The sequence below is a fragment of the Maylandia zebra genome, linkage group LG23 (genome assembly GCF_041146795.1).
Source record: "Maylandia zebra isolate NMK-2024a linkage group LG23, Mzebra_GT3a, whole genome shotgun sequence".
Classification (NCBI taxonomy): domain Eukaryota; kingdom Metazoa; phylum Chordata; class Actinopteri; order Cichliformes; family Cichlidae; genus Maylandia; species Maylandia zebra.
In genome coordinates this window covers 7673189-7690679 of record NC_135188.1, presented here as the reverse complement: position 1 = coordinate 7690679, position 17491 = coordinate 7673189, and the positions used below count along the sequence as shown (strand labels likewise).

Genomic DNA, 17491 nt, shown 5'->3' with positions numbered 1-17491 from the left:
TTTGCAGACCATTCTTTTTCTATTATGCAAGTTGCGTTCACATGGACAGATGAGCAGGTAACACATGTATGAGCTTATGACATTGTGCTACATTCTTTGAATCACAGACGCATCACAGTACAGCCACAAGCCAGCTGATGAAATGAGAAGCTGCGAGGGGGTGAGCTACGAGAACGCCCAGTAAGCATTATTGTCTTCTTTCAAGGCCTCCTTTGTAACCTTCCGATTTACGGTCCAACCAGCCTCCCATTTCCCAGCTGAAACAGCCAAAGCACACAAAGTTTTCACTGTGACATTTACTTACAGTTCCCAGTATGGGTGCTCCGTGAGTGTGTACTCATGGTGCATGTGGGGAACATAAGGAGGACTGTATTATGTAACAACTACCCCCACCAAAAAGGAACTTTTACAATGTGGGCAGAACACAGTTCTTATAACAAGAATGTCCACAAGCTATATCCTGACTTCCTTCTTTGTAAGGCACTCAGAATCCCTAACAGCAAAATTTGACAGAAACTGGAGCTCACAGTGAAGAAATATGTTTTTTGTACAAACGCTCTATTAAACTTATTTCCACTTCTTTCATTTTGTTCTAGTAGCACAATACTGTATGAAAGTGCTCCAAGTAATCCTCATTAATCTTTTACTGGGCATTGGTGAAGCCCCTCAGTTTACCCACTATCCGAAACAAGCAATTTTAGCACCTCTCATTTTAAGAACACATTACACAAAAGCCAAATTCCTTCTGATTGGACGCTTCTTGAAAACACAAGGTACGAGCATCAGGTGGGTGAGATTGCAAGTTGCATTTGCTAAACGTCAGTAAATCCTCACTTTTTAACTTTGTAAAGTTAAAGCCTGAATCGGAGCATTCAGAGCAGTCTGAAGCCTGACACTCTGTCTCTTTCAGCTTATATAGAGTGAAAAGAAAATGATCTCATCTTATATTTGTTGAACTACTGCTCATTGTGAGCCGTCTATTAGGTTTTCTTCCTAGCAAAATATTTGCACTGCAAAACACAGCCTCACCCTCAGAGTTGCTCAAGGACTGGAGCTGTGAATTGGGATTCACTAGAAGCAGAAGGTAACTTAAAACCCACACAGTCCTCACTCTACAGGTGATTTAGGAAAGTAAACGGGTTGGTCTTGCATGTGTTCTCCTTCTAGGTTAGCACCAAAGCAAATGAACAAACACGTCTTTTGGCATCACAAGCAGATGCAAATAAAACGCCAAAGCACCCTAAAGCAATTTTAACTGCACTAATATAATGACATATAAAAGTCCAAGTTAACAGCACAATTAAAAAATTAATTAATTAATTAAAAAAATCATAAATATAAAAATCATAACGGTCAGTAGATTAAAATTCAACACGATCAGCACACAGCCCAATCTAAATGAACATGTTCAAAAACTGTATGTTTTGCTGATTTTGTTAACAACTGGATGATTAACAATATCTACACTCTAATGGAATATAATAGAAAACCCCCAACTGATCACTTGGTTGCAGAGGTATCTCTTAAGTACTAATCAGGTTATATAATAATTATCTTTCTATGCCATCCTTCAGAAGGACAGAATGAGATGGTGACAATATATGCAGTAAAGGGCGTTGAGTACACACCCCAAAAATTAAATAAAGAAAACCTTTTGTGGATCTCGGGTAATTTTCCAGAATATACAACTAAGAGAAAGATGCCAATTGTCTAACAGAAAGTCAAACAAGTTCTAACAGTTTCTAACCTGGAATAATTTAATTGTGCTGTTAACTTGGACTTTTATATGGCGATTGTGGCTCAAGAGTTAGGAGTTCGCCTTGTAATCGGAAGGTTGCCGGTTCGAACCCCGGCTTGGACAGTCTCGGTCGTTGTGTCCTTGGGCAAGACACTTCACCCGTTGCCTACTGGTGGTGGTCAGAGGGCCCGGTGGCGCCAGTGTCCGGCAGCCTCGCCTCTGTCAGTGCGCCCCAGGGTGGCTGTGGCTACAATGTAGCTTGCCATCACCAGTGTGTGAATGTGTGTGTGAATGGGTGGATGACTGGATATGTAAAGCGCTTTGGGGTCCTTAGGGACTAGTAAAAGCGCTATATAAATACAGGCCATTTACCATATGTCATTATATTAGTGCAGTTAAAATTGCTTTAGGGTGCTTTGGCGTTTTATTTGCATCTGCTTGTGATGCCAAAAGACGTGTTTGTTCATTTGCTTTAGTGCTAACCTAGAAGGAGAACACATGCAAGACCAACCCGTTTACTTTCCTAAATCACCTGTAGAGTGAGGACTGTGTGGGTTTTAAGTTACCTTCTGCTTCTAATGAATCCCAATTCACAGCTTACCAAATTTCCCAGAGGAACCCACCCGAGGGATTAATAAAGTTTTATCTTATCTCTCTCTTATCTTAAATGCTGAACCACCAGACTCAGACAACATTTCTGCGCTAAAGTTAGCATCTAAATAAGAAGAAAATACATATCTGGTAAGCTATCATTACAGATAATCATCCTGGAAATATGCAGTTTCATGCAAACGGTGTCAAGAGCGCGCGCGCACACACACACACACACACACACACACACACACACACACACACACACACACACACACACACACACACACACACACACACACACACACACACACACACACACACACACACACACACACCTCCCCTCAATGCTGATGTCAACAGTCTGAGCTAGCTTATTGTGGGCACAGTAAGATCCCTTTTGCTGACCACACGTGAAGGGGCAGCATGACACATGCAGAACACTTTGTTGTGCTTCTCTGAGTACTGCAGCATAGAGATGTACTGCCAAGCAGCTTTAAAACACCCTATAAAAACAGGCAACAATTCAACCACAAACACACACACAAAGAAATAAAATAAAAGCATAGATTTTGATCCATAAAAGAACAACAAAAACAACATCAGGCTAGGTCATTTGAAGCAGGACAAGCAGAGTTATTAAAAGCATCAGGTCAATGATCATGACACACCTACCCATAGACACTTGTTACCAGCAATCTAATACAGAGCCCCCTTTTCAAAGCCTAAAAATCACAGCTGCCTTGGAGACCATCGGATTACTGCAAGGATCACATTCCCCATTTCTTTGCTCCTACCAAGACGTGTGAGAGTTGGCAAGGAGGAGTGAGAAGCTGCACGCTAAAAAGGGTTTGCATTACTAATGAAGTTTGTATGTGTAGCAGCATTGTCATTAGTTTGTGGGAAAGTGGAAAAAGGGCCCATTAATATAGGCAAGCAGACACTTGACTTGCAAGCAGCAGGCCTGCTGGAATAGTTAGCTTTCTTGCTATATAATATGTTGGGTCTTTACAAAAGAATATAAAGTGTGCTTAAAATGACTAAATTAGGAATTTATAAATAACAATTCATCATCAAATCAAATCTTATTTGTGTAATAGCTATGAAGTACCAGGTTTGCAATCCAATAACAGCTCTTGTTTGCTTGTGCCAATATGCAACTCTTTTTCAAAATATGCAACCCTATGAAGGAGCTACAGTACACTAAGTGCTGGAGTGCAAGTTTTACTTATTCATGAAGACATTATATAAGACGAATGCCTGACATGATCCATAAAACATGACTACTAAAATTCAGTGCTTTAAGGAAATAAGGACAAACATGCTTCCTTTAACACTATAGTCAACAGTGTGAATCAAATAACCATTACAGGAAAGCAACCAGAACCATTGCTGGATCTTGGAACACAAATATTAGGTGATTATTTCCTGGAAACGTACTACACACTTTAAGTAACGTGAAATTTTCTTGTACAGCTTGGGAGTTTTAAATTTCCGCCTCTACCCCAAGGGAGGCCTACGCCACACACCATGTCTCTCGGCTGTCTTGGGAACACCTCAGTATCCCCCAGGAAAAGTTAAAAGCTGTGCTATACCCACAACCTGAGCACCGATAAGCCAAAGAAAACGGATGGGTGGATTTTCACGTACATCAAATGTGTCTTTATTTATTTATTTTTTAGGTTATTTAGTCTCCTAAAGAGCAAACTAATCTACATTCTCAAATAAAGTGAGACTGACATATTTATCACAAAGAAATTACCAGAATGGCAGAGAAAGCTGGACAGCTACCTGCTTCTGAGTCACCAATCTGGATAAAGGTGGCACTTTAGCCAGACTGCTAATCCCATTCCACAAACCCTGCGTACTGTTACCTGCTGCATGCCTCCGAGATTAATACAACTCATGAATTTGTTTAATCTACCAGACCTCTGTGCGCACATACTTTGGAGAACAACTATCATTTTTAGGAGGGGAACTTATTTACCAGAATGTAATAACAGATCTCCAATATGTCGCTGTTAAATCTATGTTAAGTATGTAGAAGTTCGGTGATTTTACAATGATTTTACAATAAGCTAGCTCTTGTGAGTATGGTTTTCTCTGTACAATATACAAAGACACATTGAAGTTTTATAACTGTAGTAACTTATAAATCATTGGACAAACAATGGTAGCATTTCCTTGATTTAGCTGCTTTTTTGTTTCATATGACAACATACATGTCATCTCGAGTTTTTATGAGCCGGTCAGACTGACTGGTCGATTTCAGGATAGCAGTTGATGCCCTTATGGATTTGGCATTGGAAAATAAACAGTCATGAAATATAGTTTAAATCAAGGGGAGATGGACTGAATTTTTTTAGCATTAAAAAGTTAAGAGATAAAGAGTTTAGTTGGTCGCCTCCAGCTTGCCTTGGTGGTCACTGATGTTACCTGACAAGTAGCCCGACTTCACTGGTTTTTAGGTTAGCTAGCTATGCCGCTAGTCAACAGCTGGCTACCAAACCTTCTGACATAATTTAAGTCATTTAATAAATAAAGCTTATCAGTAAGTTGGGTACAAACAAAACAATTTCAGAGCTGTTCTTAGGATAAGAAAGTCCAGAAAACGCCACAGATTGTTGTTAATGTTGTTAATGTTAGCTGTGTAGCAGGGGCATTGATGACTGACGGATATTATGCGGCAGAAGACACCAAGCAAAGCTACGTGGGGACGAGCATCACAAAGCCTGCTCCACCTATTGTTAGGACTGTGTTTTGCCTGACATGTTGATTATAGTGAGGATGTAGAATTAGATGTCGATGAAAGCTTACCAGCACAGGAGAGCTACAATGAGGCACACCAACAAAACGCGCAGTCTCTTCATTATCTTCCCGCGGGGACCAACATCCTCGCTCCTTGGGGTTTTTCTCCTAATGGATCACGGCTACACAACACACCGAAGAGAATCTTTAAGTACCTGTGTTAATTTAAACATGAAAAACAGCAAATCCCACACTTGAGGGGGTGCTATTTTTCATTATGCGGACCAGCTGTCCGCCTCCTTTTAGGCTCCTGTAGCCACTGCTGTTGACGAGTAGCTGGATCTCGCTATGTTCAACCCCCGCTGAAAAATCTAACCAATCAAATAAGCGTTGAGAATTCGTAGCCCAATGAAAAGGCGTTTAGCGACACTAGTTTAATTTGAAAGCCCCACCCCTTTCGATTGAGGATGAGTTGGTAGCTGTGGAGCAGGACGCGTCACCTATTTCTTGATAAGCAAATCACTTAAGCATGCAATAGTTAAAGTTATTGCTCAACTGTGAAATGTGTCGACGTGAATATATAGTCCTAGCACTTTTTAAAAAAATGTAAATTAACTTACATTCATTCAAATATGAGGTGTATGAATGAGGGTGAGTGAAAGAATTTGTACACTGTATACTTCCTTCTTCACCACTGGAAAACACCTTCAAGTAGTTAAACCCATAAATATTTTTAAATCCTGGAAAATGGTTATCGGTGTTTAATGAGAAATGGGCTAATTATTTTTTTCTGCCGACATAATTTTTTATATTTATTATATATCATATAATGGGACATTATCTTAACTGTAATCTTATCCGTTTCTATTGTATTTTTAGACTATAAAGAAACAAGAGAACAAAAATATCTGGTTCGTTAAAAACACATTTTACACTTTTGCATGCTATTAGTCACGTTCCTACTTTAGATTTTGTTTAAACTCTGCTTTTAACAAGTTAACACTTCGTCACTTACACGTTTGTGGAAAACAAAAAGATCAAAACAAATACAAGTCTTGGTTTATTTCATTTACCACATAAAACACATTTAAAGTAGGGTGGTTTTCTACGTACGCTCATACCGCATGGAACAATAGGACTACAAATCCCAAAGTGCAATTCCATTGAGGCCCTGAATAATTTGCCTGACTTTTTTAAAATTGTGTGTGGTTTATTTCACATACTTAATAAATACAAAAAAGTACATACACCAGATGCTTGGATCAACAGTGAAATAAAAAGGTGGGGTTTTTTTAGCAAATTATAAAACACATTTTTTAATTTTTATTTCGGCGGGGTCCTAAGCTGTCGCCAATCTTCAGAACATTTCAACTAGAAGTCAACTTCGGGCGAAGGTAGCTAACAGCCGCTGACTGACCAGCACTGTGGCCGGCCTCTTTAATCACATTTCTGGGTCTTTGGGACTTTTAGGGTCATGGCTTTGACCATGAAGATGGTCCGGCTATTTTTGTGTGTCCTGTCCGTGTTTGTCTCACTGGTCTCGGAGAGGTTAGTGGTGCTGGCTGCCTTCTCTCAGTCTCTTGACAGCGACTTCACGTTCACTCTGCCCGCCGGTCGAAAGGAGTGCTTCTACCAGACCATGAAGAATGATGCCTCACTGGAGATTGAATATCAGGTCATAAAGCCTCATAAAATAGGGATGTTGTTTTGGGGTTTGTATGGGGTTAGCTGGTCAACCCAAAACTTCACACTGCTATCTGCCAAATCAAATCAGCGTTGACATATTACACTTGTGAAACCTGTTGATTAGATCTTTAGTTGTGGTACTTATTCCAATAATGGAATATAATTAAGGCAATTTAGCCAGGTACACGTTTAAGGTATTTATGCTTTCTATATCTAACTAATGTTCTACTTTTATTTCGAAGTGTTTTACTGGTAGCTATTTGCTTTACAGCTTTTATTTGACTAATGATTATTTTATCAGTTAAGCTACCGAGCAGTCCATACAAGTAAAGGCGTAGAGATATAAAAATAATCATTTTACTGGGTGCCAGAAATTCTAAAGATTTCTCAGTATTATATTCGCAATGTTCAGAAAATAGTTGAATTTTAAAAAGAGCTCAAATGGAGTCCACTTAAACCAGATACAGCAGTAAAACTTAACTGTTACATTAAAATTTGGGTGATGCTTTTAAAACTTTAAGTATAATGTAATGATTTCGATAGTAGCTATTTTTACTTGTAACGGAGTACATTTAAAAGTGTTGCATTTGTACTTTTACTTCAGTACAGGATGTGAATACTTTCTTCAGTTACATCATTCAAACCACATGCAGCCTACACTCGTTTACTACTGTTTTAAATCCAGAGCAAAAGAAGCAACAAGTAAATTGGTTCACACCTTGATTTTCATATTGTTGGGAACCTGTTTTGCAGGTCAGTGTGCAGGTTACGCAGAGAATCGGAATCTATTCTTCCTGTGTGACGTCACAGAGTTTTAATTTGTTATTTAGCTGCATAAATGTCAGACTCCTTACAAAAAAAACAATATTCCTGACATCTCATGTGTTAAAACAAGCATTAGTAAGCCACAACAGATGTGAATTTCTCAGGGGTTGAGGGCTGATATGAATGCTTCCATCCGCAGGTGTTAGATGGTGCAGGCCTTGATGTAGACTTCACTGTCTTCTCTCCATCGGGCCAAATGCTATTCAGTGACTACCACAAGTCTGATGGTGTCCACACGTAAGTAGCTCCGATCTTCTATTTAAAAACTGACATTAATAACTCAGGTGTTTGGGGGAAGATCTTACTGCTTGTGCTTTCTTCCAGCATAGACACTGAGGAGGGAGACTACATGTTCTGCTTTGACAACACGTTCAGCTCAGTCTCTGAGAAGCTCATCTTCTTCGAGTTGATCCTGGACAACATGGATACAGATGAAGACCCAGATGACTGGAAGGAGTACGTCCAGGGAACAGACATCCTGGACATGAAGCTGGAAGACATTATGGTGAGAGTTGGTCTTGTTTGAATAAATTCAACACATTCCAAACCTGTCGTTTTAATAGATTTGAATGTGTGAGCTTTAAACCTTAATAGCACTGATAGATGGTAGGTGGTTAAATTAGATTCAGAGTGTGTTGGTTTTATTCCCACTTGCATTTTTAGACTTTGTCCCTCTGTTGCCTGAGATATTTCAGAGGATCATCCAGGATGACACGGGGGGTGCAAAGTGACCGAACACACTGCCAACAAAATAGCACATAATCCATCACCAACATGTAAAGTTACACGAAGTGTGTCACAAGAAAGGACAATGTCATGAACTCTCACCTACTGGCTGAGGGCGGCCAATTGTTTCAGCTTGCACCACTCATTTGCTAAAAATAGCCTAAATTTGTGGCATAAGTCACATAGCCTTGTCATCTTGGTAAGAGGTAGGAAATTTGTCCCCCAGCTGTTGAGGAAGTAGTTTTTTCAAGGAGGAAGGAACACCATTTCAGACTCACTCTGATTACCTGCTTTGTTTTTGTTTAACATTGGTCAAGTAAAATTTACATAAAGAGTACAGTGGATCTATTAGCTTTCTTCTCAGATTCCCTCAGTATGACCTGCTTTTCTCCTCTCCTTCAGGACACCATCAACAATGTGAAGGCTCGGCTGGGAAAAAGCTCTCAGATCCAGACGCTTCTGCGAGCGTTCGAGGCTCGTGACCGAAACATCCAGGAGAGTAACTTTGAAAGGGTGAACTTTTGGTCAGTGGTCAATCTCATTGCTATGGTTCTGGTCTCGGGGGTTCAGGTCTACCTAGTCCGCTCGCTGTTTGAAGATAAACGGAAAATTCGAACATAACACAACCTGAAATGGAGTGAAACAGAGAGACTGACACAGTTGCCCACAAAAACCTTATGGATTTTTTCAGCTGATTTCCCCTTTTGTGACTTTTAATCAAGGATATTATATATATATATATGCACACTTACACACACAATGATAAAGAGCCAATTTACCACAGTTGTTGCTCTGGTCTTTTAAGTCGTTGCAGCTTGAAGGAAACCCCAGGTTTGGAAAAACTTATGACTCTCAACTTTACATACAACCTAGCTCTGTCTTTCTTGAAAAAACATGCATCTTGTTTGATAGGTCCCCCCAACTGCTGTAGTTCATCAGTGATAGAAGCACATTTACAATGCAACTATTTTTCTAATGGAGCCAGGCCAAATGCAAAAATGTCTTCTTTTTTTCTTCCTTTTTAAAAAAAAAAAAATTAATTTCAACATAGGTTAAGCTAAACTAGATGAAGGAATGGTCTGGGGCCTGTTATTTCTGTCAGATAGGAGTGAGAGGTGCTGCCAGTCTGTTAGTGTGTCTTCCCCTTACAATAAGATGCCTTATTCATTTGGATTTCGCTCCCAGCCTTTTGCCTATTGGTGAGGCCTTTGAATACTTTTCTTATTGCCACAAATATTTATGTTGTTACAATTCAGCCACATATTCCCCTTCATGCCAATACTGAAAATACAGGGCTGCACTGCAATGCTACTCTTTGGCACCCAAAAGACCGCAAGAGAAGGAAACGGGCCATCTCCAAATCTCTTTATAACTACTGCCCCACTCTCCTCTGCCATGATTTGTGGACTTGTGGCCTGAATGGCTGCCAGCCAGCGCCGCCGCTGTGAAGCCTGTCTGCTGCTGCTGGGTGTCTACTTACAGCCACCTACTGTGTGAAGATGTTGAGCCTGCCCGTCTCTCCTGTGACAGAAGTCTATTTCTATCTGAGTGACATCTGGAAGGTCATTGCCACTACTTCAATGCACTGGTTGGTTTAATATGCATAAACTATCCTTTGCCTTGTGGTTTTGTTTGTTTTTTTTTGTTTTTTTTTTGTTTGTTTGTTTTTTTTCCTCTTTTCAACATACTTTTCCAGGTCCTTGCACTGCCTCAGATCCCACAGAACCCCATTTTGGCAAACAAAAATGGGTCCACAGTCTACACGGTTGGAATAACACCAGTTTGTTACCTGTTACTTGTATTGTATTAAACTGCTACTGCGGTTGTAGTTTTTATTGATGTTTATTCATCTCCACTGTGGAACCCTGGCTGCTCACTACCTTGGCTCGATGCTTCATGTTGCAGTCTTCTGATTTTTGCCTTGTGCTGTAAGGTGAAGATCATACAGTGAGTTTATCTTTTGTTAGAAGTGAATAAAACCAAACTGAGTAGACTAATTGGTTTACAGTTATAACATTTTGCCACACGGTATGTGCATATGTCAATCACAAATTCTTTGGATGCCTGTAATAATATTGGATGTCTGGTTGTGAGAAATGGTCATCATCTGCCTCAGTGTCAGTGCTTTTCCTTATTCTCATGTATGGTTGCTGTCACTGGTATTTACGTACTGTATGTCTGGATTCTAATAAGTGATGTATTGGTAATAAAAAATATTTTTTGATCAATTTTTAACATGCTTTCAGAATTCTACAAAAACAAAAGAACAACGTTTTTTTTTTAAGTATTTCTATGTTACTGAGTAATAAAAGTTTGTGTCTACAGCTTCATTGTCTTTGAGAAATGTTTTCTGTCATAAAACAGCAGTGGGAGAAGAGGGAAAGTGGCATCATATTTATTTAGCTAATATCCTGCAGTTGAAAATTTCTGCAGATTAAACAGCTTCACCTTTTTTCTGACCTCTGCATTCTGTTGTTATATTCCCCCCCAAAGAGTGTGATACTGTGATTCAAATGTAGATTTAAAAACAGAAATTATCTTTGTCATCAATGCAAAGCCATTATATTCGATGCTCAAAGTGAGAAATTTTATTTTTTTTGGTTAGCATATGCTAATGACAGTAACATCTTTCAAAAAAGGTGAGACAAGGGCAACATCTGGTGAAATGTTCCCACAGGTAATTAGGTTTATTAGTAATAGGGATGGGTATTTTAAAAAAAAGAGCATCCCGTAGAGAAGTGTCAAGTGTTTCAATAGGCTTAGGAATACTTTGAAAAACTACTGCATGCAACCGTACAAGGTGTGCTGCCTCTCTTGGCCCAGGACATTTAAGAAAAAGAGATTTAAAAACGTAAGACTTCCTGGCTAAATGATAACTGAGCTGTTATCAAATCATTCAAAATTTTATTTGATCTTTTTCTTGGTTGGTGTATTCTTCAGGCTAAAGAAGACCATCTGGCTTAATCTCACTGTACTGTTAAAAATACCAGCATCTGTGACAGTATATAGGGGCGGTCATGCATACAGCAAGGACAACTTGTGCATCTGCTAAACAGATTTTGGCACACAACAAATGCTGCCATCTAGATGATGTCTGTTTCAGAGAAGGCTTCCTTAGGTCAGTAAGACAATGCAAACCATGTTCTGGCTGTATTATAGTAGCTACATGGCAACCAGCAGTCCAGACCAGTCACCAAAAAAAGAAAAATACAAATTTACAACAGTTTCGATAATTATGGAAGTTAAAATGCAACAAATCAACTTAATATTTATTTATATATATATTTTTAAAAAAAAAAAATTTAAGATTCTCACTTGGAGCATTTGATATGTTGTAAATATCATCTTTTTCCAAAGCATCCAAACCTTTTTTTGAAACAGCGTTATGAATAGACCTTCTTTTACAATCATTTCGACATGTTTGTGCATACAGTAACAAGCCTGGTTTTACTGCATATGAGCGGGGTGTATAAACCAGTTATGCAGATGCTTGTAGAATACCTAGGGTATCTGTAAGGATAATTTACCCTGCCGTGAAGCTGCTTGGCTTCTAACATGTCCTTCGTGGTGCGGTGGTGCAGAGATGTGATGATCAGACATTCTTGTAGTGTAGTAACACAGGCCCTTCCAAAGTACAGTGAATGTAACACGGTGGGAAGAAGCAGAATGAAAACGTTACTGCGACTTACTTGCTTTAGTCAATCCACAAAATATCACGTTTCATGATACTTACGGGCCTATCACACCCTGTATGCACGACCGGGTACTCATGGAAACACCGTTATGAAATGATTTCCTCTGTAAAGTCAAATATAGAACAGATGTGGCAAAGATTAAATCATAAAGTAATAATACAACAACATGAATTTAGTGGAAAGTGGAAGAGTAGAGAATGTAGAAACCTTGTTGGGAATTAAATGTTCTTTTCCAGGGTTTCTTTGTGTTGGCAGAATTTACCGTGGTGGTCGGCGTTTGTGGCTCCTTTGACCCCGAGCTGGAGCTGACATGACTGCTGGCTGCCTGAGCTGTTGTCAGGGAGACATGGGGCTGTGGTCTACACTTTGAGAAGCTGTTATTATCACGATACAGATGAGCGTATTGATTAATATCACAATCAACAAGACAAACAATTTTAAAATTGACATAAACTATTGCCACTCTAAGAATATTTTCCTAGAACTTTAAAATGCCTGATTACCTTTTTGAAGCCACTTCGGTCTGTGGGTTTGGTCTTATAACTTCAGCACAGAATGGGCTACGTATGTTCAGCACAGGCAACTTGCAAAAGAAAAAAAGGTACTGTCATAAAGTGGACAGACAGCGCCAATGTGCTTTTCAAACAAAGCACGGTTATTCACAGATACCAAAGTTGACTTTTGAATCCTGACATATTAAAAAAAAATCAAAATCAAGGGGCATACCCTTTCAGACTGGTGAACGCAGATGAAATTCATACACAGATCTACAATTTCATTTTCAGCACAGGCGCGTGGCATGCTAACCACAGATTATTATATCAGATCGTAAGGTTCCCTGCAAAGATGCACTCACATTCATGAAGAGAGCAAGAGAAAACTATATCCAAACCCAGATTTCATATACAAACATTTATCATACTGTATACAATAGGCAATTCTAATGATGTTAGTACCAGTACACATGGGAGTAGAGGGAAACATTTAGCATGCAGACTTTCATGATGCCAATCTGGTATAAACAATTTTGTTAAAGAACTGAGTCAGGATATGTGGGGAAAGGTGGAAGAGGAGTTCTTACTTCCCTGAAATAAGTAGAAAGAGAAATCCCAGGTTGTGGGATGAGCTAAATCTCCACATTCCTAGCTCACTCCCTAATATGTTCAATGGGCTGGCTGTGAATGTAAAATATCCAAGTAATAACTAGAAACAACCACTGAAGCAAATACTCACTTCAGAGGTTGATTAAATACCTGAGAGCAGAGGTAAATAAACTGTATTTATTCTTTACACCTTGCTTGATTATAATTTTTTTTTCCTCATTTAGGTGGATCCATCATATTATTATTATTATTATTATTATTATTATTATTATTATTATTATTATTATTATTATATCGTACAATATATATAATAAGAGGTCTTGGACTGTATTAATGACATATAAAAATGTCAAGAAGAGTCTGACCAGCAGACAGTAGAGGGCAGCAGCACGCCAGTGTAGCTACTTCAGAGAGCGCCAGAAGAAGAAGAACAGAGTTCTCCAAGAGGTCGCTGCAGCTAAAGCGCTTTACTTCCGGGATACTGTCAGGATGAGATTGTAGCATCGGCGCTGAGTAAAACCATATTCCAGGTAGGTGGAAAACACCTAAGAAATATTTTTGTAGGTATTTCAGTTAACTCAGCACATTATTGTTTTTACACTCGTGCGTACCGGAGATGCGCGGGCTTATTGTCCCTTTTTTAAACCGGAAGAACCAGTAGTTTTATAATAGACAGACTCAGAGATTATATCCATTCACTTGACAGCAAAGAAAACGCTTCAAATGTTGTTCAGATCCAACATTTGTTTGGCTAACAGAGCTGTGGGTGAACTACCTAAAAACAACATAATATTATATCAGCTTTAGAGCTTTTGAAGTCTTTTTATGAACCCAGAAAAGGACCCTGGTTGGCCTGCTACTTTAAGCCTTGTCTGTAAGGCTTAATATGTTTAGTAAAATAATGATAAATTTCCCTAGCCACTTTGAGTCAAGTCATGTCACAAAACGGTAGTAACTTTAACCAAAGGGCTTTCCAGTCGTGCAATATTCAGAAACATAATGTGTTTATAATGGGACATTACTGGGTAAGCAGTGCAAAAGACTACGAGGAAACCACAAATAATGAAAACCACATAACAAAGATTGCAGGTATGACAGATCATTTAAGTAGTGGATAAAACACCCCTGCTGGTCTCAAACTCTCCACCGTCTGTGTTTTGTGTGTTGAAATCAGGGTGATGGGGCCAGATGGTGCCCCAGGTCCAGCTGTGCCATGGCGTAAGGTGCTGTGGGAACGCCAGCCTTTTCCAGATAACTACGTAGACCAGCGGTTCTTGGAGGAGTTACGCAGGAACGAGGGCATCCGGCAGTACCGTTACTGGGCTGTAGTGAAGGAAGCTGGATTTGTAGGACAGCAGCTGTCTTGTGTGGCCATTTTTATCACCCTCTGGCTCTACATGGAGCAGGTACTGCTTTGGGTCCCCCCCCCCCCAATCTTTGAAGCACAAAGTGTCTTTACCAAATGGAGCGGGTTATTAAAGAGCTCTACTTTCTTCACAGGGTCTGCTGCTGCCTGAGACGTTGCTGTGGTCCAGCCTCATCTGTGCCCTACTGGGTTATGGACTTCATCAAGCCTTGACATCTCGCGTTGAATCATGTGGTGAACCCCGCACTCATCTGGCCGATTTACAGAGTGCAGCCATTTTCCTTTCCTTCACCTTTGGCTTCTCGCCAGTTCTTAAGACACTAACAGAGTCTGTGAGTACAGACACTGTGTACGCCATGTCTGCTTTGATGCTGCTGGCCCATTTGGTGTCGTTTCCTTACGCCCAGCCATCGCCTCCTGGAAGCCTCTCTTTAAATGCAGCTCTGTTTGCCTCGGTGTGCCTAGCCTCTAGGTTACCCGGAGCTCTGCACACTTTCGCCATGCTAAGCTGCGCCCTGCTGGTGTTTGCTCTGTGGCCCTGCCTGCTGCAGACGCTGAGGGAGAATGCCCCTGGCCATTTTACTGGGGTGTGCATGGGAGTTTGCATTGGAGGGATAGTAGGTCTGGGGTCTCAGACGCTGGGTGGAGCTGTGCTCTTAACCCTGGCTTTAGCAAGTGTAACACTGCTCTGTCCTTTCCTGCTTGTCAGGCTGCAGAGGCACAAAGACAACATTCATGGACCCTGGGATGAGGCTGAGATTCGTGAGGACCTGAGCCGCTTCCTTCACTAATAAGCAGCCTAGCACAAGCAGCTCCTAAACAAACTGATATTAAAAGTGTAACTGAATTTTATATGAACCAATTCACTGTCATAGTGCTGGTTTCTTGGTGCTGTGCATGTAAAAGGACTAATTTTAACTGTTTTGTTTTTTTTTATCACTGGTTCATGTATGATTGGAAAGCAATGACAAACTATTATTCTCTTCCAGGTAGTATGAGGATGGTTTTTAATGTTCAAGCTGCTACTGTTTTGTAATTTACCTCCGTTTGTGCGAAAGGTCTCAACTAATAATATGACTTGTTACAGGATGTTAATGGTTTGCAAATCTCTGTAAGAAAAAATGAAATCACATATAAAGGGCTGTAATTCCATTTTCCACAAATTATTTGTAAATATTAGAAGACTTTTAGGATTTCATTGTGTATTTTGGTAATGAGAGTATTTCTTCAGTGTTATTCAATACAATACTACAAGAAGCTGTTTTACCTGCTACACACTACAAGCTTAATATAAGACATAGCCGCAGTTTTTAGAGTTACCATGTCCCTTGTTCACAAGTCATCAGCACAGCAGGTTGTTCCTAGTGTTTGATTTGGCAGATTTTTACACCAGGTGTCATTCTTGATTTAAAAACCCTGGAAGGGATTTGTCTCCTTCCAGGGTTAAACCGGGTTGCGTTCACTTCAGCTACTACACAGTGGAGCTACACACCCCATATAATGATAACTTCATGAATCTTGTAAAATATGGTACTTTTTGGGGGGGTCATGTTTCAGTTGTTATCAAACTTTCTGTCCTTTACTATTAAGGTGTTTTTAATAAAAAAAAACAACACACATACACACAAAGGGACAATATGTTGTAACATTGTTGCTGTGTTGTGAATTTAAATATGGCCCGAAATATGAAATGTGTCATGAGCACTGAGGTAAGAAAATGTAGACGTTTTCTACAGTCAATGAAAAAGATGAGGGTCTTTCATGTCGCCTTCCGTTCAAATCCCAATCAGTGACGTCACATCCGATGAGCAACACCTGTTGACAAGGTGTTTTCGGTCGACAGAGAGCAACATGGCGGAAGTTTGCCTACCTAATTTAGTCAAACTTCCATTAAAAAAACCAAAAACAACTTTATGCTGATGACCTCCCAGTTTGCTCAGCACACAGTGTGAAACAGACCGGGGTTCCTCTGTTTATTTTTAATTTTTGGCTCAGATTAAAGAACAACTACATGGCGACACATTGTCTCCTCTTGCTTTTTGCTTTAATTGCAACATGTAAAAAACAAAAATTTGCTGTAGAAACTACACCAGAACTACTGCTATATGTTGTTTAGGAGCCTCTGGGTTAGCAGCTAATGACCAAATAAGTGAGCTATGACGGCATCAGCGGGCACTAGTGCAGCCGACCTGGCAACAATGCGCGGTGGTCGCTAGGTGTCATACCTTCACTTCTTTCTTTGTCCTGGTGCGACGTTTGACGGCGGGCTTTGCAGCTGGTTTTGACTGCAGTGTTGGCCCCATGGTCTGAACAGCGCAGCAGGTAAGATGTTCAGCCGAGCTGCTTGTAGCTGTGCGGCCTCCTTCGAAGAACTACAGTAGAGAGTGTGCCGTGGTAACAACGCGTCACAGGTTAAAATGTTTATGTTTAGTTTTTTTTCCTTCGTCTTCCAGTCGGAGTTTATTTACACACCAGTGAGAACGCATACACTTTACAAACACGCACACACACACACACACCTACATATAAACGGGTATTATGTAGTGATGGGCAGATGAAGCCCCATGAAGCACTGAAGCTTTTCATCCAATTGGTTCACCCCAACGCGAAGCTTCATGAAGCTTCATTTGCTCTAGCAGGACACCTACTGGACGTAAAAATAATAGCTGGCATGAATTTGAAGAGTGTGGCATTTTGCACACAGCCTGTAAATGTCAACAACAAAAGGAGTGTGTAAAACATGTATATTGTAGTGATGGCAGTACACTGTGTATATTTATACTGGCAGTATGGGAAATGATTATTTGGAAATGCTTGAAATGGAAATGATCATTTACTGTGAGGTGAGGTGTGGTTGGGGTGTGGACAGTAGTTGTGCTTTTGTAACGTTGAGGTATGGACAGCTACACACTGAGGCTTTGAGCCTCAGTCCTGCCTGTTCACATTTTATTCTGTAAAAACTAAATTTTCACTGCTTTTACGACCTTTTTAGTGGGGAGAACATAGCTGGGAT

General features: G+C 40.0%; 4 protein-coding genes across 11 annotated transcripts in view; 2 read left to right on the top strand and 2 right to left on the bottom strand.

Annotated features, from left to right (window-relative positions):
- suco (SUN domain containing ossification factor) overlaps positions 1–5389 on the bottom strand; it is a 42790-nt gene extending 37401 nt beyond the window's left edge. For all 6 annotated transcript variants that reach the window (XM_004557206.5, XM_012920744.5, XM_004557207.5 and 3 more), the window contains exon 1: positions 5147–5389. In XM_004557206.5, coding sequence (XP_004557263.1) covers positions 5147–5199 — 53 coding nt within the window. In that variant the 5' untranslated portion in view covers positions 5200–5389. The remainder of the gene's footprint in view (positions 1–5146) is intronic.
- Positions 5390–6426: 1037 nt separating this feature from the next.
- tmed5 (transmembrane p24 trafficking protein 5) lies at positions 6427–10638 on the top strand. Its single transcript, XM_004557214.3, has 4 exons — positions 6427–6752; positions 7728–7825; positions 7913–8093; positions 8717–10638. The coding sequence occupies exons 1-4, from the start codon at positions 6552–6554 to the stop codon at positions 8933–8935; spliced, it is 699 nt and encodes a 232-aa protein (XP_004557271.1). The 5' UTR covers positions 6427–6551; the 3' UTR covers positions 8936–10638.
- On the bottom strand, positions 9341–17235 carry LOC143414952 (uncharacterized). 3 transcript variants are annotated; one of them, XR_013095563.1, is made up of 6 exons: positions 16704–17235; positions 12513–12592; positions 12217–12383; positions 12048–12112; positions 11842–11938; positions 9341–10240 (listed from the first exon to the last, which is right to left on the bottom strand). XR_013095563.1 is itself a non-coding variant. In XM_076880037.1 (6 exons), the coding sequence occupies exons 1-6, from the start codon at positions 16779–16781 to the stop codon at positions 10157–10159; spliced, it is 516 nt and encodes a 171-aa protein (XP_076736152.1). In that variant the 5' UTR covers positions 16782–17233; the 3' UTR covers positions 9341–10156. The 3 variants fall into 3 exon arrangements, 2 of the variants coding, with proteins under 2 accessions (XP_076736152.1, XP_076736153.1); XM_076880037.1 differs by having other exon boundaries at positions 12272–12383; positions 16704–17233; XM_076880038.1 differs by lacking the exon at positions 11842–11938 and having other exon boundaries at positions 12272–12383; positions 16704–17234.
- On the top strand, positions 13503–15630 carry pigc (phosphatidylinositol glycan anchor biosynthesis, class C). Its single transcript, XM_004557213.5, has 3 exons — positions 13503–13642; positions 14287–14518; positions 14613–15630. The coding sequence occupies exons 2-3, from the start codon at positions 14291–14293 to the stop codon at positions 15267–15269; spliced, it is 885 nt and encodes a 294-aa protein (XP_004557270.1). The 5' UTR covers positions 13503–13642; positions 14287–14290; the 3' UTR covers positions 15270–15630.
- Positions 17236–17491: the final 256 nt, after the last annotated feature.